We start from the raw sequence: 20,383 nt of genomic DNA, 5'->3' as shown, positions 1-20,383 counted from the left end.
CAAACTGTTCAATGGAAGTGAAAAGGCCAGAGTCTGTCTTACGCTTGAAGATGTTCTGGGTATTTCTAGATGCTAGGTCATCCCCACTAGATTTCACCTTGCATGCCTCAATCACATCACGAAGGTAACAGATTTGATTCCGAGATGCTGTGCCTTTTGAATTTGCTTCTTCACGAGAAGGCGACTAACGGGGTCGGGTGGTCAGGCTTGCTGACTTGTTGACACATGTCATCGTATCCCAATTGAGTAGATGCTCATGCTGTTGACCACTGGATTGTCTGGTCCAGACGACTTATTTACAGACCGCTGCCATATATGAAATATTACTGAATGCGGTGTAAACTCAAACTCACTATTCATGAGTGCTAGGTCCCTGCCATATGTTTTACTGTTGAGCAATTAGATAAAGAGATACTCAAAACACACCAGAGTTTCACACAATAATCTTATATCAGGAATAAGAAAAATAACCCTTGTTTCAATTACAATTAAATCCTTAACCGCATTTACAATTGGGCTGCTATGTGTGGACCCAAGTCAGACAATGAAACAATACTTTTTACAACATAACATTCAGGAGGAACCTTTCCCCAAGATTTTGCGTGATTTCTCTTCAAGACCAGAGACTGTGCACAAGGCCTCCACTATAGCTTCATGTTGCCCAATCTGCTTGTTAATTAAGAGTTGACAGATGAAAATGTGAGAGGCAATATTCCAGACCACTGGTGAGGATGTTGGTCCGGCCAGCCATGGTAGTTAGATATGTTTACTTTGTAATCCGACCCCCAAAGTGAGTTAGTTTTCCTGAGGAAATCTAGACTTGCTTTATTTAGGGCTTTAGCACTGCAGAGAGGGCTTGGCAGTAGGGAAATTAATGTGGTTCAGGGACTGTGAGACAGACTACCCATTTCACAGACCATGCTCGAATAGCATTGATGGCTACTCGGCCTATCAAGCAGTACCCAAACTCAACAGCATGTGCTTCATAATATAGCAGGATTACTACAAGCTTGGTTCTCATCCCTGACTAAAGTACTGTCGGAAATAGAAAAAACCTTTTTCGCATTGATATCTGCAATTTATGTAGTTAATGTGAAAGTGTGAAATATCTGTTAAACCTAGTTCGGCCTAACTAGTCTCAGTGGGAGGGAGATAGGAAACGTAGAAAAAGGACTTTACTGAGGAGAGATTAGTGCAGAAATGAGCAATGCGGTTTTTTTCTAAGTCCAAAGCGACTTATTTGGAACAGACCATGGCTTTATGCAAATTAGTGTGCGATGATATTATATTATAAAGGACAATTTTTAAATGTCCATTTTGAAATGAAACTTAGCTGCATTATAAACGATAGCTGACGTAAAAATAATAACTTTAATACTGAAACTATTAAGGATGAAGCTGCCATGGAGTCTCACTATCACTGTAAAAAGAAACGGGTAGGAGGGGTCGTCTCAAAAGCAAATCTAGGACGGGTGTCATAGACGGTGGTTGGTGTCGGGCTGGGGGATAGAGATATAAGCTAAGATAAGATAATCCTTTAGGGGAATTAAACTGGGAAGCAAACGGCATGTCATAACAATTTACAAATAACATCCAGTCCTGTCGATCTTCGGGTGGTCATGCCACCTATATATTTTGAGACATTTAATACGATGGCTTCCACGGGTATCATACCGTTTTACGTATCTCAACATAAACTTTATGATCAATAAATGAGACATATTCAACACACATGAAAAAGCATAAAATATCTTTGAGATGACCCCTTGTGCTTGTAGGCAGGACGTGCATTTCATGCCAGGTGAGTCGACGGTCCGTCGTCATACCTGGCCGAGCGACCTAATTGCCATCTATAGTCCGATCTATTGTTTTGAGCAGCTATTGGGAATTGTTTCTAAGTTTTGCTCGAATTTACGAGTAAACATGCTTTTCTGGATATCCTATTACGCATCCCACTGAATGCCCAGTTGGGCCGATGTGGGTTATTTTGACATATGCTATTTGTAAATTTGTCAATTTTAGTGATACAGAGTCACAGCATAAAAACAGTTTGGTTTTTTTTCTATTTCCGACAGTGCTTTAGTTCAGTTCACTTATTCGCCGAAACCACCCACAGTGGTACATAGGACATTCATACATGAATAATGTTATACAACGAGGCAATATCATTGAAGTTTTGAAAGATTTTCATAAATACATGTAATATATTTACTTAGCTTATCAATAATTGTGCAATTTCTTTCCATAAAGACTCTGCAATATAAAATAATTATTCTTTGTACAACAATACTTTGGTAATAACTTAGTTTTATCTTCTAATACAGGGGGCAGTGGGGTAGCCTAGTGGTTAAAGCGTTCACTCGTCACGACGAAGACCGGGTTCGATTCCCCACATGGGTACAATGTGTGAAGCCCATTTCTGGTATACAAAGAAATGATATTGCTGGAATATTGCTAAAAGCGACGTAAAACCATACTCACTCACTCTAAAAGAATTACACTAAAAATACAGTGGTACTCATCAACACTTCACGGGAGTTACACATCAAACACTTTCGGTCATTAAAAGGGACATGATGCCAGCGCCCTACTAGCAACGTACTACTGAAAGCTTCGTTAAACTTAATTTTTCAAAGTTTGTTTACGCACTCGGCAGTATTCCAGCTGTGTGTGGGTTGGTGAATCAGATGATCTGGTGACTGTCGGTGTCTCGTTTCAATTGTTTTGGTAGTAAAGCTGCGACAGGGTTTTCAATAGGGTTTTGGACATGGCACATTAAACATTTAAGTTAACTGTGAAACTGGTACAATTTCATACACAAACTATCAATTCCCGTATACAATGATGAATTAATCGACAAACTTGTCATAAACATTTAAGGCATGGTGTCGGCGACAGAAAGCCCGCTTGACACTAGTTTGGCAAGACTAGACCCGTACAAGTTATATTCGGGCACTTGACGTAATTTCCATAAACTTGCATGTTAATTTAGTGTAGCTTAAATAATTTTCATGAATTTAATTTTCGTGAAGTCCAAGTCACATTTGGCACATTTGTGAGGAATCATTTTACCTACAATCACATTTCTGTTTAATTTTCCGTTGCTTATTTATCGAATGGAAACAATTTTATGGACATATGTACAGTGCCGTGAACTCCTTTAGCATGGCGGCCTATGGGATTGTGCATTGTGGAACCATACATAAGTTGATAAATGTGATGTCATTAGACAAAGTACTGTCGGAAATAGAAAAAAAATGTTTTTAGGCTGTTACTCTGTATCCCTAAAAATTACACAATTGCAAGTAGCATATGTCGAAATAACCCACATCGGCTTAACTGGGCGTTCAGTGGGATGCGTAATAGGATATCCAGAAAAGCATGTTTACTCGTAAAATCGGGCAAAACTTAGAAAAAAATACGAACAGCTGCTGAAAACCATAGATCAGACTTTAGGTCGCTCAGCCTGGTATGACGACGGACCGTCAACACACTTGACATGAAATGCACGTGCTTCCCACAGACACAAGGGGTCATCTCAAATATCTTTTATGCTTTTTCATGTGTATTGAATATGTCTACTTGCATTGATCATTTCTGCACTAATCTCTCCTCAGTAAAATCCTATTTTAACGTTTCCTATTTCCCTACCACTGAGACTGTAGTTAGGCCGAACCTATTTCAACAGATATTTCACTTTCACATATTAATTGTAGATATAAATGTGAAAAAAGCAGATTGTTTTCTATTTCCGACAGTACTTTAGTTAAATAGTGGTCGGAAAATTATGTGCGCAGGGCAGAGATGATTTCACATTTGTCTGTCACATTTTACAAAGATCCATCCTAAATTCACCTATGAAAATTGTGTGCTACACTGTAACTATGGAAATTAAGTCAAGTGTCGGAATATAACTGGCACGAGTCTGTACATGTCGGTTAGAGTGATCTGTGGTGATGTCGGGTCATCACGGGATTGCCATTAGTGTGGAATTGTGGTCATTTAGAATTTGGAAATAATTGCAGTAAGTCATTCCCACAAGTCGTTTCTCATTTCCCATGTCGCCGAAATTGAGCAGGAGAGTTTATTGGCATGGGGAAGAACTGCATGCTTTTCGTGGATAGTTTGATCACGTAGTCTTTAATTAGATTCTAAGGTTACCATCCTGTTCGGATCAAATTAACTGTACATCTTAATCTCCGTCGATCCCGCTGAGAACGGTTCGGTTGTAATATCGGCTCGGTTGACCGATGGACAACATGCCACGGCCTGCTTGTCAGTGTTATAGAAACTAGTGGACCAGTTAATGGAATACTGGCGTGCATGTTCCAATCAATTACATCAACAAAAATGTTTTGACAAATGTAATAACTGAACATATTTAGTCGAGTTTTTTTAAAAAGATTGGCCTTGATTGGCTGCATGACATTACTTTCATTGGTGAAGGAAAACGTTCCTGCAATGATGACCCGTGAAGATCCGGGTTAGAATTGATCTTCAGTAACTCATGCTTGTCGTAAGAGGCGACTAACGGGATCGGGTGGTCAGGTTCGCTGACTTGGTTGACACATGTCATCGTATCCCAGTTGCGTAGATCAACGTTGACTTGGAATGGTGGGAGGTAAACAACGTTTTTACTGCAAGCTCCCACCAGAAAGTCGCAAGGTTCAAGCTTGCACCTCGACATTCGTCATCACTCACCCGTAACCTGAAAGAAAAGTCATCACTCATCTCTTCCGAACCCTGTACGCTTGTACTGGAACAACACGAGTTGGTCACGAATGGCATCTGTTACTAACCTACTATTTTCGTTTTAATTCGGGACCAGAAGGGTACCCCATGCGTTATGTACAACGTTCACTCGCACACCCTCGCTCTTGAAACAAGTAGGGGCGACGGGGTAGCCCAGTGGTTAAAGCGTTCTCTCGTCACGCTGAAGACCCGGGTTCGATTCCCCACTTGGGTATAATATGTGAAAGCCCTTTCTTGTACCCAAGTGGCATGATACATTCATTTTTCAGCTCCACTGCAAGTTAAAAGTACAGGTATAAGTTGAACAGCCTTTCCGCTGTTTCAAGCTGATATTAAATGTTGGCTAGAATTAGTTCATTCGCATGAGTGCGTATTTTTAACACACTTGAAAATCCTTGACACCATTTCAGTCAAAATCGGTATACCGCTTGTTATCTTGTATCCCGGCAAATAGGCCCACTGATTTACTCAAATTGTGTTCACTTCCGCATCGCATTCCCGTGGAAATTCATTCAGACAAAGATCAAATGAATTGTTCTCTGTGGTAGTGGCTGTGGTTGGGATCCCAGGTTAGAAAGACCGATGTAGAGCCGCGAGGACTTGATGATGTCCTGTCGTTTCCCCGACGGTATGCAGTTCCAATCCTTTACAGACGGCGTTGCCACACTGCCGAGTGAGTATGGTTTTACGCCGCAACATTCCAGCAATATCACGTCGGGGGACACCAGAAATGGGCTTCACACATTGTACCCATGTGGGGAATCCACTAGGCCACCCCACTACCCTTATAGCGCAGACATGCCCTGCGTACACATCCAGTGCTGCATCCAAAACATCCTGATGACTGCGTTTTCTACAATGCACGTGGGTGGATCAGATGACAAACCTGTTCTTCTTAACCAATACACGTACATGCGTGTCCGCAGGTCACGGTACAGTGGTCACTATTGACAACAACTACAGTCGCTGTTAATCATTTAGTTTATTAACAAACAAGTCAACATCATTACTGGAGATTCTCACATTCATACAGTGATTGCACACATACACAATTATAGCTTACAGCGGCCTCTCTAAGCCAACAATCATCTCATCGCTCAGGGGGAGGATTCAAAAGTTACAGCAATACTTGTTTTCAGAAATCGAGTATGCCAGTTTGGGTCCAAATTAATTGATTCCTCAGAACAAATTATAACCTTCAAATACAGTGGCATGGTATAAGGTAATGATATTTTTTTTCATTTGAAAAAATGTAAAAGTGGTTAGTCCCTATATACAAGCTGAATCTTTTGTCCAACAATCAATACAAATTGATACACATGCATATGTTGCCTCCCTCGTGGGATAAAAGATTCAGGAATACTTGTCAGCCCCTCACAATTTTCCATCAGACATTCGCTCCCAGACCAGGATGTAATGACTGATTTGGAGAGATAACAGATTCTGGTCTCCTTCAACTTTGTTTTTCCCTTAATTAGAAAATATTCTTTTTCTGTCATTTTATATTAATGGTGTACTGTTTAGATAGTGGAATAAACATGGTTATATTTTATAGACAAGAACTGAATTTCTCTATACAATTCATATTTACATCATACATAAGTCAAAGGACCAAAATGAAACCAAAGAGTGAATATGACATGTGGTTAGACTTCAAAATGGCCTTCAGTTAGCCATCTTGGATTTAATATCTGAAGCTTTGCTGTGTATTCCCTAGTTTGGTGCTGTCAAAACAGCATCTCAAAATTGTTCTTCACAACCAATATATTGGTCACGGTTAGTGTACATATATATATATACATATGAGCTTATACTGTTAAAAGTTAAAAATAGTTCTTGATTTCTTCTATTCTAGTGTGTCCATATTTGCTACAGTAGTACAAAGTAAGGTTATGTGTGCTGGTCTAACCTCAACCAATAATCTACCATGGGAATGTCCTTGAACAGTTCTCACCTTGTTCTGTTTCTTTCCCATCTATCTCACCATAACAAACATAATACATTACAAGAAGCCGCGAGTAAACTACATTCCCAGATTCAGTTAACATTGGTGTGGTGTGGCTTATCTGATCACAGCAGTCTTGTTCAAGGAGTGGGTAGGCTGATTTTACAGCTGCTTCGAACATAATTTCCATCCTATAATGGATGGTAAATACCCAATGATGCAGAATATGTATTTTATCACTCTGGTGAAACCCAGGGGCAGAGGGGACTCTCAGACCAATAGATCGTGTTGCAACTCTCCACAATGGATTGTGAAACCTAAGATTGCTGGACCAGCCATATCTCTAGGAAAGCAGGTTACACATAAACCATCATCAGTATATATTTACACCAAACCCTACCCCCACCCAGTGTGCGAAATAGTTTCCAAATTTTGCTAGCTATGCCTGCAAGTTACTAGCCCAGAAAATAATCCACTAACCCGAAATTTGAATGTAGAAACTATGCCAAAGATTACAGACAGGTAAAACACCATGTCTTAGGCCACATCTTGCATGATTTAAAAGTGTATTATAACTTAACAAGTCGGAGAGAGTGATATATTTTTAAAAATTACCCCATGAAAATTCACTAGCCAGTCGGGCCAGTGACAGTGGAGATTTACTGGCCTGACAAATTTTTTTACAAGCCACAGGCTAGCGGGCCAGTGGCTATTTCGCACACTGCCGTCGCCACCACCACCACCCCATACATGATGGGCAATGTCTATTGTAGTCATATCAAACTAGCTGCTACTATCCTTCATGTATACCACTGACAACACCATACAAGACTAACTTGACGGCAACATAACATACTACAAACATTTGAAAGTTTTGTTTTCAATGATGCGAGTTACAGCACCTACATTTTAACAGTATGAACGACTTGCACAGCAAGCTGATTAAAACAGAGCCATAAAGGGGTCACCCCTGACAGAGAAACTCCTAAATAATTACAGAAATGATTGTCTTCAGGGGTCTTTTGTTCACACAGGATCATTCTGATGAACAAATTTTGCAACAGTTTTGTGCAATTTACACTTAAAAGGTCTTTTGCACCAATTTCAACTAAGGGATGTTACAACATACTAGCATATACAGACATGATCACAACCAAAACGTCAATGTCCTAATTATGGGTACTTAGTTTGGAATGGCATCATTGTGTGAACTCGGGTGGAATTGTCTCAGTACCAACACTGGCTTTTATTGCCAACTGTCCAAGGAAGAAACACATTCAGCAGGTGCTTGCTCTAAACTATAAACTCTATCATTGTGTTGTGTACAGCTGATCAATAGTGACAAATAGGAAGATACCATTGACTGGGTATGTACTTAGAAACATTTCTCCAGGCAAACACACCCAGTTGATTTCAGAAAAAAAAGTTTAATCATAAAATAAATTAAGGATTTCAATTCAGAACCTTTTTGTATTTTCATTTAGCCTTTGGAGCTGGTGTGGTAAGGACTGAAATCTATCACAATGCTTACTACAAATGAGAAATTTGCTAATATAATTAGCTATGTATGATTGAAATGTCAGAAGTCACAAATGTTTGAAGCTAGAATGTAACGAGAATAAACTTCACACACCATGTCTGGACACAAAATGTTACTTAAGAGGAAAGTTTAAAGTTGTGATCACAAAATAACTGCGTAGAAAACCAAGACTCTTGTAGCATTTTAATGAAGCATAACATTAAGGAAGTATGTTGTAAAACTTGTAGCTGACTTTACCGTACCAGAACAAGGGAGTATCATTGAAGAACTATACTGCATTAACATAACTATTGTCACTACAGGGATATCAGGTCAAAATTACCAGGAATTCTAAATTGTCAGATCTCATTGGTTGCTTGGGTACATTTTAGTATGGCATATGACATTTTGTAACAAACACAATTCAAAACAGTTACAATGTTCTACAAAAATACACATTTGTATTGCGGTTGAAATTTACAAGCACAGATTCACAGATTCACAGTTTAACCACCAGAACATCAATAAGGTGGAGGGCCTTGCAAGGCTGCAATATCTTACTCATGTTTCACATTAGTGATGGAGCATAATGGGAAAAACTTTTTTTTTCATACAAAATAAAACAAATTGAAGTTTACACACCAATAATTCATAAAACTGATAAATATACATGCTGATCCATATTGTTTCACTGTTTATAAGCTGAAACATGCTGATTACCATGGTAACATATCTACACAGACACCGATTTCCTCAAGATTAACAAGATGAGATACTTGCAGTATTAGGAATCCGATATTATCACAGGTACTAAATGTCTGAAAATCTTCACAAAGCCTATGAACAAAGCACTGAATAATTACTTAACACATTTTGGCATGACCAAGGAGGAAGAATTCAGTCACTGATACACCCACTAAAATGTCTACTTGAGCAGCATATTCACTGTTATAAGTGCCCTAATAAACCATCTTAGCACTAAGACTGTGGTAAGACTCTTAAACTGTGGTAGTCACAACAGTCGGAGTGTGACGATGATCATAAGTTTGTTATTTCTACGAGTCATAACTGTCTTTGCATTAAGACTTTTCTTAAGGAAGAAACTTATACTTATATGGGATCACTTTGTAAAAAAGCTCTCTGGCAAAATTAACAAAGGGATAGCTATTTGAAACAAACTTGGTTAAAAACAGATGAAACTAAAACATTTTTTACAAATTGTCACAAGGTTATTTTATAGCGATTCTGCACTGCCATTGTTTATGAAAACATTTACAGGTTATATACACAAGAAGATTTGACCATCTTAATTATCTAAATTTACCTTAATATGTAAATTCCTTGCAGATTGGTGTTGAAGTTGACAATGTGGTTACTAGGGCACTTAACAGGGCGAATATGGTAACTGGATGCGATATAAAGTATCTCCCTCCGATACAAGTTATGTATGATACAAAGTGTGAAGTGCACCTATTCATGTCCAAGAGCTACACAAACTTCTTTATAAAAACATTAGTATTTCCAGCACCATTTCTCCACTATGTCAGTCTCGGCTCACGGACAACTCAGAAATATGTGAGTTTAAATCCTATCAGTCGTTATTAGTACTAGAGGTGTGACGATACAGAAATTTCACGATACAATACGTATCGCGATATCTTGGAACGATTCGATTCGATTCGATGCATATCACGATATGCTTTCTTTAGTTATTTTCTTTAAAAATCATATTTTAATAGCAAGAAATTTTGACATAACCGTCAATTTCTAGTGAAAATTAACAATTTTAAGGTCAACGATACATATCACCATACGAAAAAACGTATCGATATATTTATCGTCAGAGGAAGTATCACGATTATCGATACTACGATATATCGTCACAGCTCTAGTTAGTGTGCATGAGAATACTAATCATAATCATAAATGAACAAAGGCTGGAGCTTCCCATGTCAGCCAGCCCCTGGAGGAAAAACACCCAGATGCTACAACACAGGCTCTTGGACCCAACTGCTCAAATCTAATGAGTACTAGGATTAGCAAATACAGATGGTTATTTCCTAGGTTCGCAACCAAATTACAGATCCAATATTACAAAAGCATATATGAAACGATATATTACTGTGTAATTCGTTGTTATGATGATTGTGATCACGTCCTCATGAAACCTTGATAATCCGGAAACTGTTTTTCAGACAATACATTTTGGGCAAGTGTACATATATACAAGGGATCTAACAATGATTCAGTGATCTGGGAATTATAGAACCATACCTGAAATACTGGTGTCCTGATTATAGAGGTTTCATTGTATGAACAATTGTTTGATGAAGTGTGATCCCAATGACCATTGTTTATGTTTGTCAGTAATGAAATGTATCTGTGTGACAATAGTTCATTAAAAAAAACCTACAAAAAACAAATTTTTACCTTTTAATAAAATTAATCAATATCTTTTATATGAGGCTCATATTCAGAGGAAATTGATTTCACTGGACTGAGCATCAAATCATAGATAACATTGTAATTAAATTTCCTTGCCAGAACCAATGACTTTTACATCTACGGGGTACTTAACTTGGGGGAATTTTGAAAAGAATCCAAATAAGCACCTGTTCTCTGTTGAGAAGCGAACTGATGTAGCCTGTATGCATGGATAAAGATGACTTAAGTAGCCACAGAATGAACATCACGATGCCTAATGAAATGGTTATGTTTTGAGTGAAGATGACAATGGAGACTTATACATACATGGACAAGTGATTTCAACTGTACATTTGACATATTCACAATAATGATCACAGATTTGTGTTGGCGATTCTTTAGGTTTGTCACACAACCCCATTACCCCGCAAATGAAGCTTTTTTCATCACGAGAAACAACTATGTTTCAATTATGTCTGCTTAACGCTTGCGAAGAGTTTGTGAGATTTTGGAGAAACCCATGACACTGGGATAGGTGGTGACATGATCAAAATCTGCTGATTCACACCTACAATCATCAGCTCCTGGCATTGGTAGGGGACACAACTCTGTAGCTTAGACAACCAGTGAACAAGCATGTTCTGTATTTATATTAGGTATGCACCTTATTTGCAAGTGTCAGATGTACTTAGTGTTTGTACATGGATAAATATTTGTCTTATTTCAAATAAAATATCTCTGACTCTGATGATTCATGGTTCCTGCGAGCACAGGTGATTCAGTGAGAGAGAGGACAAGAAAATCCTGAGTTTCCATCAATTAGGTCGCCAATATATCTTAACATTGCATAAAACTGGAATTTTATATGGGAACAGATTTAACTAAGTCACATAAAATACTTTAATTCAAACACCTGTACTGAAAAAAGCTTCACTTGCAGAATGGACGAAGTTGAGACAGTCCTCCCAGAGGACATGACAGTCCTCACACATGGTCCTCATACAGTCCTGTGTGAGGGTTGTTAACTTGGGGGTGAGACTGGGCAGTTACTCTAACCATCAGCATTTTGGATCCAATTGGAGCACCAGACATCAAATATTACTACAGGATTAGAACCGAGACCTATGTGAAACATGGAAACACATGCTCTACTGCGCTATGTGACAACCTTCATTATAAATGATGGACAAATGGTTCAATGAGCATAATTCTTCAGGTCGAATGACAAATTGTACATCTGGGTTTGAAGTCAGTTCCCATGATAGGCTCTGGTGTCTTATGACTTCACCTCACAGAAAGGGAACTTAGCACTAACATGTCAAATTTCAATCAAACAGTGAGGTATGGTAGCAAATGTTTTGACTCGGAGTTCTGTAGACCAAATCAATTTTAGTCACATAGCTATCAAGCATAGTTTTAAAGGATTGGACTCACATCTCTTAAAGTCAAAGATCCTGGCTTCAATCCTGTAGCTTTCTGGGTCACGCTCCACAAAGGAATCAGTCACAACTCCCAGACTCCAAAACAGAGTTACAGAGAGCTACGATCCAGGGTACAGCTCAACAAAGCTAACTCAGCTGTAAATCTGTGTTAAAGTAAGGAAGTACAGATGGTCTCTGCGGTAAGATCACTTGTGAGGACAAGCTGGTGCTGGGTGTAACTGCCTACTCCCACCCCACAGTGATGCAGGACCTACATCCAACAGGGAGCTATTTACATGACATTCACATATATACATCAGTTATTTATAAACATGGACAGCGACACACAAAGGCCTCTCTATGCAGGACTCTCCACCACAAAATATTTACATACAATGGAACAATTTCAGACACCTCTCTATTCATAAATCACTGGAATGAAGCGAACTCCAATTACTTACGCTAGGTCTTGATCTGGAAGTACAGACCCTTTTTAATGAAAACCTTATTTACCGGACGGTGACTGTTTCAAACGACTGTCTATATATACGCATTCAAGTTGGGGTAAAACGATCTTAGCGCTGAGACTAAAATCACTTTAGGCAGCAATGACCACTACTCAGTTAGTCACTGAACAATCTGGAAATTGATTTCTAGGAAAGCAATCACAAGGAACAATCTCTTCTGGATTAACAGGGTCATTCTAACATGAGGGTATGTTAATCATGTTGTCATTGTAACCTACGTCAGTGACACACAGCTACAAAACAACTGCTGTAACCGACATTTGTACATTACTAAGGTTGGTTGGCTTGCTGTATACGACGCCGCCCTCAGCAACTTCCTCCTACAATGATGATGTATAGCAGGAGTGTGCTGGTGGCTATATCATTCTAGGTTTTGTGAATATAGGACTGCCAGTATTTGAGACTCTGCCTGGTGGGCAGTAACTCCTCATGTAACATGTAGGCGGTCGTCACATACAACCTTTACACAATGCAGTGGTTCTGTTACGTATATCAGTCATATTGAAACATAATGCAGGTTTCTTATCAACAATATATGGTAAGAATTTGTGTCTTAGAGGGGGAGTTCCTGTGGAGGGGGATCCTGCAGACAGGCCTTATCTGATTCTAGGCATCCGGGGCAGGTGCTGGATGGTGCTTGCGTTGGCGGGGTCGGTCCCCTCTTATATGCTCAACACTCTGTTTTCTTGTATTTCCTGCAAACAAAACATCTCAATGTTATTCTCGGCATGGGGAAGTGTTGATGAGGGTAGATGGAAAGGGAAGTGAGTGAGTTTAGATTTACTCCACTTTTAGCAATATTCCAGCAATATCATGGCGGGGGACACCAGAAATGGCTTCACACATTGTACCCATGTGTTGAATTGAACCCAGGTCTTCAGCGTGATGAGAAAACGCTTTAACCACTAGGCTACCTCACCGTCCCGTGGACAGGGAAGGTTACACGAGCGAAGATATACACAGTAACTGAGTGAAGATATACACAGTAACTGAGTGAAGATATACACAGTAACTGAGTGAAGATATACACAGTAACTGAGTGAAGATATACACAGTAACTGAGCGAAGATATACACAGTAACTGAGTGAGATGTATTAAATGTTGCTTTGAAAACTAATCCAGTTATATCGCAGTAAAATATACTTGTTGGAGTAAGGTCATCGTCCAATTTCCAGATTTATCATTTTCAACATGTTGGCAGATGGACAAATTACAACAGTAGTAACTGTAGTAGTAATATTCCCTGAGCACCAATCGTGATCGGCGGATGTCATTCATGAACAAGCTGAACGAGGGTTACAGAAAAATGGGAGAGGTGAAAGATGGCCGAGTGAGCGTTGGCTGCTTTACATTATTCCAGTAAAATCACGGAACATCAGCTTAACATGAGGTGGAAAGCCTGACGTGATGCAGCCCTCAGATGTTTACCCCTATTGTGGGGGTAGACAAACCCGACGTGATGCAGCCCTCAGATGTTTACCCCTATTGTGGGGGTAGACAAACAAAGAAGTACAATAGGGCAAAGCAGGATTCGCACCCATGAACCTAGGTTTCTGGTATGCGGACACAACTCACATATGACATTAATGTAAACCAACCAAGAAGTGAGTTAAATGAATGAGCTAACAGTTAATGTTGCATCAGCTTTATTTCAGCCACAAAGCAACCCACCATCAACACTCACCATTTGATATTAAAGTCCTGCCTACAATCCAGACACACCGTATGATATTAAAGTCCTGCCTACTATCCAGGCTCACCATATGATATTAAAGTCCTGCCTACTATCCAGGCTCACCATATGATATTTAAGTCCTGCCTACTATCCAGGCTCACCATATGATATTAAAGTCCTGCCTACTATCCAGGCTCACCATATGATATTAAAGTGCTGCCTACTATCCAGACTCACCGTATGATATTAAAGTCCTGCCTACTATCCAGGCTCACCATATGATATTAAAGTGCTGCCTACTATCCAGGCTCACCATATGATATTAAAGTCCTGCCTACTATCCAGGCTCACCATATGATATTAAAGTCCTGCCTACAATCCAGGCTCACCGTATGATATTAAAGTGCTGCCTACTATCCAGACTCACCGTATGATATTAAAAGTCCTGCCTACAATCCAGACTCACCGTATGATATTAAAGTCCTGCCTACAATCCAGACTCACCGTATGATATTAAAGTCCTGCCTACAATCCAGACTCACCGTATGATATTAAAGTGCCGCCTACTATCCAGACTCACCGTATGATATTAAAGTCCTGCCTACTATCCAGGCACACCATATGATATTAAAGTGCTGCCTACTATCCAGGCTCACCATATGATATTAAAGTCCTGCCTACTATCCAGGCTCACCATATGATATTAAAGTCCTGCCTACAATCCAGGCTCACCGTATGATATTAAAGTGCTGCCTACTATCCAGACTCACCGTTTGATATTAAAAGTCCTGCCTACAATCCAGACTCACCGTATGATATTAAAGTCCTGCCTACAATCCAGACTCACCGTATGATATTAAAGTCCTGCCTACAATCCAGACTCACCGTATGATATTAAAGTCCTGCCTACTATCCAGGCTCACCATGATATTAAAGTCCTGCCTACTATCCAGACTCACCATGATGATATAAAGTCCTGCCTACAATCCAGACTCACCATATGATATTAAAGTCCTGCCTACTATCCAGGCTCACCATATGATATTAAAGTCCTGCCTACTATCCAGACTCACCGTATGATATTAAAGTCCTGCCTACAATCCAGACTCACCGTATGATATTAAAGTCCTGCCTACAATCCAGACTCACCATATGATATTAAAGTCCTGCCTACAATCCAGGCTCACCGTATGATATTAAAGTGCTGCCTACTATCCAGACTCACCGTATGATATTAAAAGTCCTGCCTACAATCCAGACTCACCGTATGATATTAAAGTCCTGCCTACAATCCAGACTCACCGTATGATATTAAAGTCCTGCCTACAATCCAGACTCACCATTATGATATTAAAGTGCATACTATCCAGACTCACCGTTATGATATTAAAGTCCTGCCTACTATCCAGGCACACCATATGATATTAAAGTGCTGCCTACTATCCAGGCTCACCATATGATATTAAAGTCCTGCCTACTATCCAGGCTCACCATATGATATTAAAGTCCTGCCTACAATCCAGGCTCACCGTATGATATTAAAGTGCTGCCTACTATCCAGACTCACCGTATGATATTAAAGTCCTGCCTACAATCCAGACTCACCGTATGATATTAAAGTCCTGCCTACAATCCAGACTCACCGTATGATATTAAAGTCCTGCCTACAATCCAGACTCACCGTATGATATTAAAGTCCTGCCTACTATCCAGGCTCACCATGATATTAAAGTCCTGCCTACTATCCAGGCTCACCATGATATTAAAGTCCTGCCTACAATCCAGACTCACCATATGATATTAAAGTCCTGCCTACAATCCAGGCTCACCATGATATTAAAGTCCTGCCTACTATCCAGACTCACCGTATGATATTAAAGTCCTGCCTACAATCCAGACTCACCGTATGATATTAAAGTGCTGCCTACTATCCAGGGTCACCATGATATTAAAGTCCTGCCTACTATCCAGACTCACCGTATGATATTAAAGTCCTGCCTACAATCCAGACTCACCGTATGATATTAAAGTGCCGCCTACTATCCAGACACACCGTATGATATTAAAGTGCCACCTACTATCCAGACTCACCATGATATTAAAGTGCTGCCCACTATCCAGACTCATCATATGATATTAAAGTCCTGCCTACTATCCAGACTCACCGTATGATATTAAAGTGCCGCCTACTATCCAGACTCACCATGATATTAAAGTGCTGCCCACTATCCAGACTCACCGTATAATATTAAAGTGCTGCCTACTATCCAGACTCACCATATGATATTAAAGTGCTGCCTACTATCCAGACACACCGTATAATATTAAAGTGCTGCCTACTATCCAGACTCACCATATGATATGAAAGTGCTGCCTACTATCCAGACTCACCCGTAAGATATTATAATACTATCCAAACTCACCGTATGATATTAAAGTGCTGCCTACTATCCAGACTCACCGTATGATATTATAGTGCGGCCTACTATCCAGACTCACCGTATGATATTAAAGTCCTTCCTACTATCCAGACTCACCGTATGATATCAAAGTGCTGCCCATTGCTATTCCTGACTGACCACAAGGAGCGTATTCTTCACAGCCTGTAGGCAGCTGGACGATGACCGTCAAGATGGCTGCTTTGGCGTTGTGAAGAGGTTCGAGGGCTACAGCTGCTGGCTTGCCACCGCCCTGTATACAGCACACGAACATGGTACAACACGGACAAATATACATCATCATGTTATCAAAAGAATCCCACAAGAATAAAGAGCGTGAACTCGTATCTAAAGTAGCCTCAAGGTATGATTGGCTGAGATGAAATCTATTCCTTTATCCATCATTTTTTATCTAGCCTATATATATAAAATATTGTACATGTGTCTTGAATATGAGGTATGTTGTTATTGATTTAATACTTCTAATGTCATTAATATCAGGTGAAACAAGTAAGAATATTGGAATGTTCCCAACACAAACTCATGTGCTAGTTATCCAATTCCCAGAATGCACCATGGCACAACTCACCCGCTTCCTCTTCCGCAGCTCCATCACCTCTTTATGATCCTTCTTATCTGTCTCTGTCTTGTGGTCCACATCAACAGTGACTGTGGCAAACGGGCGACTGGCCATCTGCTGCATCTCCACTATCATTTGCTGAAAACGCAGAACAATGAGCGAGTGAGTGAGTGTGTGAGGTTTAAAGCCACCTTGAACTATATTGAAGTTATCCTCGGATGACTGGACCCTGTCTACTCTGGTTGTTAATGTGTTTAGATATGTTGGTTTAAGACAGTCATTATTCCGGATTGTAACAATAGAAGACTTTTCACCTGTCGTCTTCTATAGCTGTCGTATTTATGTTTGATCTTCCACAGCGCCGCAGCGATAAGCAACAGGGACAGGAAGCAGCTGAAACACACGGCAGTACAATGTAAGGTGAAGGGAAACTGGCTTTAGAGGTACAGTACGTTGACTGTTTATCTAATACTTCTATCAGTCCTAAAACCAAAAATGACGGTGAAATCACAAGCACTGTTCTGACTAAACTTCAGTCATGTTTTTTTTTATTAGAGGCAAACTGACAAGAGAAAGTTCCTACACGTTTACACACTCCTGCATCAACATACAACTGCATCAACATGATTACAAACATCAATGCCCACCTCGTATCCTAGTTTTTGATGGAGACGTACCTGAAGAATGTGACGAAGAAGTGGACCAGGTCGATCTTGGGGAACTGAGAAAAGGAGATCTGAAACCAAGGGAGGTAATTAGTGATGCCGTGCCCTCACCACAATGGGCGCAAAAGGAGCTTACCTGTGGTCTAACTTACCCTTAAACCACAACCACCACCATGAACACACATCAACTACAGTCACATCTAACATTGAGTCTACAGTGTGTCCACAAGCTGGCATGGTGAAACACTGGCTCCTTCGGTAATTCAGCTGATGAACCAGTCAAATACCCTGTCACTGGCATTATACCAGGCCCGTATCCAGATCTCTTCCATTGTATGAGGGTCATGGTTTGCGTGGTTACTGGTCAGTAAGATTTCTGCTTTTAGTTAGTTGTCAGTAATAAATATAGCCACTTAAATTAGTAAGTGTAGTTTCATCCGCTTTTAGCAATATTCCAGCAACATCACGGTGGGGGGACACCAGGAATGGGTTTTAATACAATGTACCCATGTGGGGAATCAAACATGGGTGTTCGGCATGATGAGAAACGCTTTAACCACTAGGCTACCCCACCAACCCAACCACATAACAATGAGTTAGTTTTATGCTGCACTCAGCAATATTCCAGCTATATGGCGGCGGTCTGTAAATAATTGAATCTGGACCAGACAATCCACTGATCAACAGCATGAGCATCGATCTACGCAATTGGGAACCGATGGCATGTGTCAACCAAGTCAGAGAGCCTGACCACTCGATCCCTCTTACGACAAGCAAGGGTTACTGAAGATCAATATTCTAACCCGCATCTTCACGGGTCCCAACCACATATGAAAGGTGAGGTGAGGTGAAATTGGGTTTTACGTCGTGCTCGAGAATATTTTTCGCTCATATGACGACGTGCATGCGTGTGTAGGTGTATGTGCGGCAGCTTGTACTAGCCCAGAGTTAAGCTGGTTTTATAGTGCTAGCCCACTGAGATACCATGCCGCAGTGAAGCATGAATAACCCACTCAGACACATTATACTGACTCTGAGCCGACCAGTCCTTGTTGTACCAGCGACCTTCCGCTCTCCGGGCGGACGCTCTAACCACTACACCACGGAGGCGGTCTTGTATGACTAGAGATAAGCAGGAGACAAGCAAGCGGCAGTACCTGGAGCAGGAATGGTGTCTTGAAGTCGTACACGTACACCAGGAATGTGGTGTTTTCTTCGCCTGCGAATGGGTAATCCTTGTGTTCAAACTTGCTGCGGTAGTATGTGCACTCTCGCTGATACACAATAGTCCGCCCTTCTGGGATAGACTCTGCAATAGGACAAATGTTGTTATATTCTAGATGACTTTTTGGTACAGACATTTTAGCCAAACCCAACAGCTGGAATGGGTATCTTTAATCATATTTATGTGTCAGTGCCCTAACACAGCACCAGGCAGGGTAACAAGGGGTATTGCATCTTTTGGAAAAACCCAGCCACGGATCTAACAACCAATCGCTAAATACAAATTATGCACAAAGCGCAGACATCATATATATCCCCCAGCTTAACCCAAGCTGCCTAGAAGGTAAACAGTCATTAGACCATCTTGTTCACTAGTGGGTGAATAGACGCAATTTGGAACAAACTCACTTGCCTAGTGTGAGACCACATGTATCACCTGTGCTTTGTTGTGGGGCAGGACTGAAGTCCTAGAAACCTTTCAGGCGTCGAACTGCCAAACACAGTCACCCACCCGTGACCAGTGATGCCTAATTCAACTGATTTGTGAGCTAGGCTCCATGCACAAGACCACACTACCACTTGAGATCTGTTCATCACCTGTAATCCCCCTGAGACCAGTTCTACTGGTGTTGAGTCTCAGAGTTACCCAAGTATCCAAAGACAACCTTACTACAGAATGAAACTTACTGGACTTGAAGGTAATGTTGAGCAGGGCATCCCCAGAGCAGTTCAGCGTGAAGTCCACGTCTTTGTCGCTCTGCAACAGCAATACACATGGCTTGTACAAAGCTTGCCATCAAAGTCAATGTCAGTAACATTATGTCCAATACCTTATACAAAAAATTTACCTCAATCTGCTTCAGCTTGGATAATTGTCCAGCATTAATTTCATTCACAGCGCTGTGATTGGAGGTGATGTGAAAAGGATTTCAACATTTTGTCCAACAATACAGCATTTGCATAGCATAGTTCAGGGATTGAAAAATGTTTGGTCATTATAGTCATATATTGATGCACTCTGACGTTCTACTGGGTGTGACATCATTTTGACCATGACGAACCTTATTTCAGGTGTATCACAGCCAGCTGGCTTGACACGGGAGAGACGCGCATGTGAAACAGGTCTGACTTATCCCCCTTGGCGGAACCCTCAGGTGAAGAAACAGGAGTGTAATGAAGGGGGATCTAAGACTGGAACCCACAATCAGTGGA

At 40.5% G+C, this 20,383-nt stretch overlaps 1 protein-coding gene across 1 annotated transcript in view; it reads right to left on the bottom strand.

The window, feature by feature from the left end:
• Positions 1-10,645: 10,645 nt before the first annotated feature.
• The window catches only part of LOC124263638 (attractin-like protein 1), a 48,605-nt gene continuing 38,867 nt past the window's right edge, over positions 10,646-20,383 (bottom strand). Inside the window, 7 exon segments of the mRNA XM_046698287.1 lie at positions 10,646-13,283; positions 16,802-16,955; positions 17,292-17,420; positions 17,597-17,675; positions 17,960-18,018; positions 19,105-19,256; positions 19,859-19,928. Coding sequence (XP_046554243.1) covers positions 13,195-13,283; positions 16,802-16,955; positions 17,292-17,420; positions 17,597-17,675; positions 17,960-18,018; positions 19,105-19,256; positions 19,859-19,928 — 732 coding nt within the window. The 3' untranslated portion in view covers positions 10,646-13,194.

The sequence above is a fragment of the Haliotis rubra genome, unplaced genomic scaffold (genome assembly GCF_003918875.1).
Source record: "Haliotis rubra isolate DU_JTF1 unplaced genomic scaffold, ASM391887v1 Scf891, whole genome shotgun sequence".
In the NCBI taxonomy this organism is placed as follows: domain Eukaryota; kingdom Metazoa; phylum Mollusca; class Gastropoda; order Lepetellida; family Haliotidae; genus Haliotis; species Haliotis rubra.
Note: the sequence above shows the minus strand (reverse complement) of the source record. Positions and strands in the feature narration are given on the sequence as shown.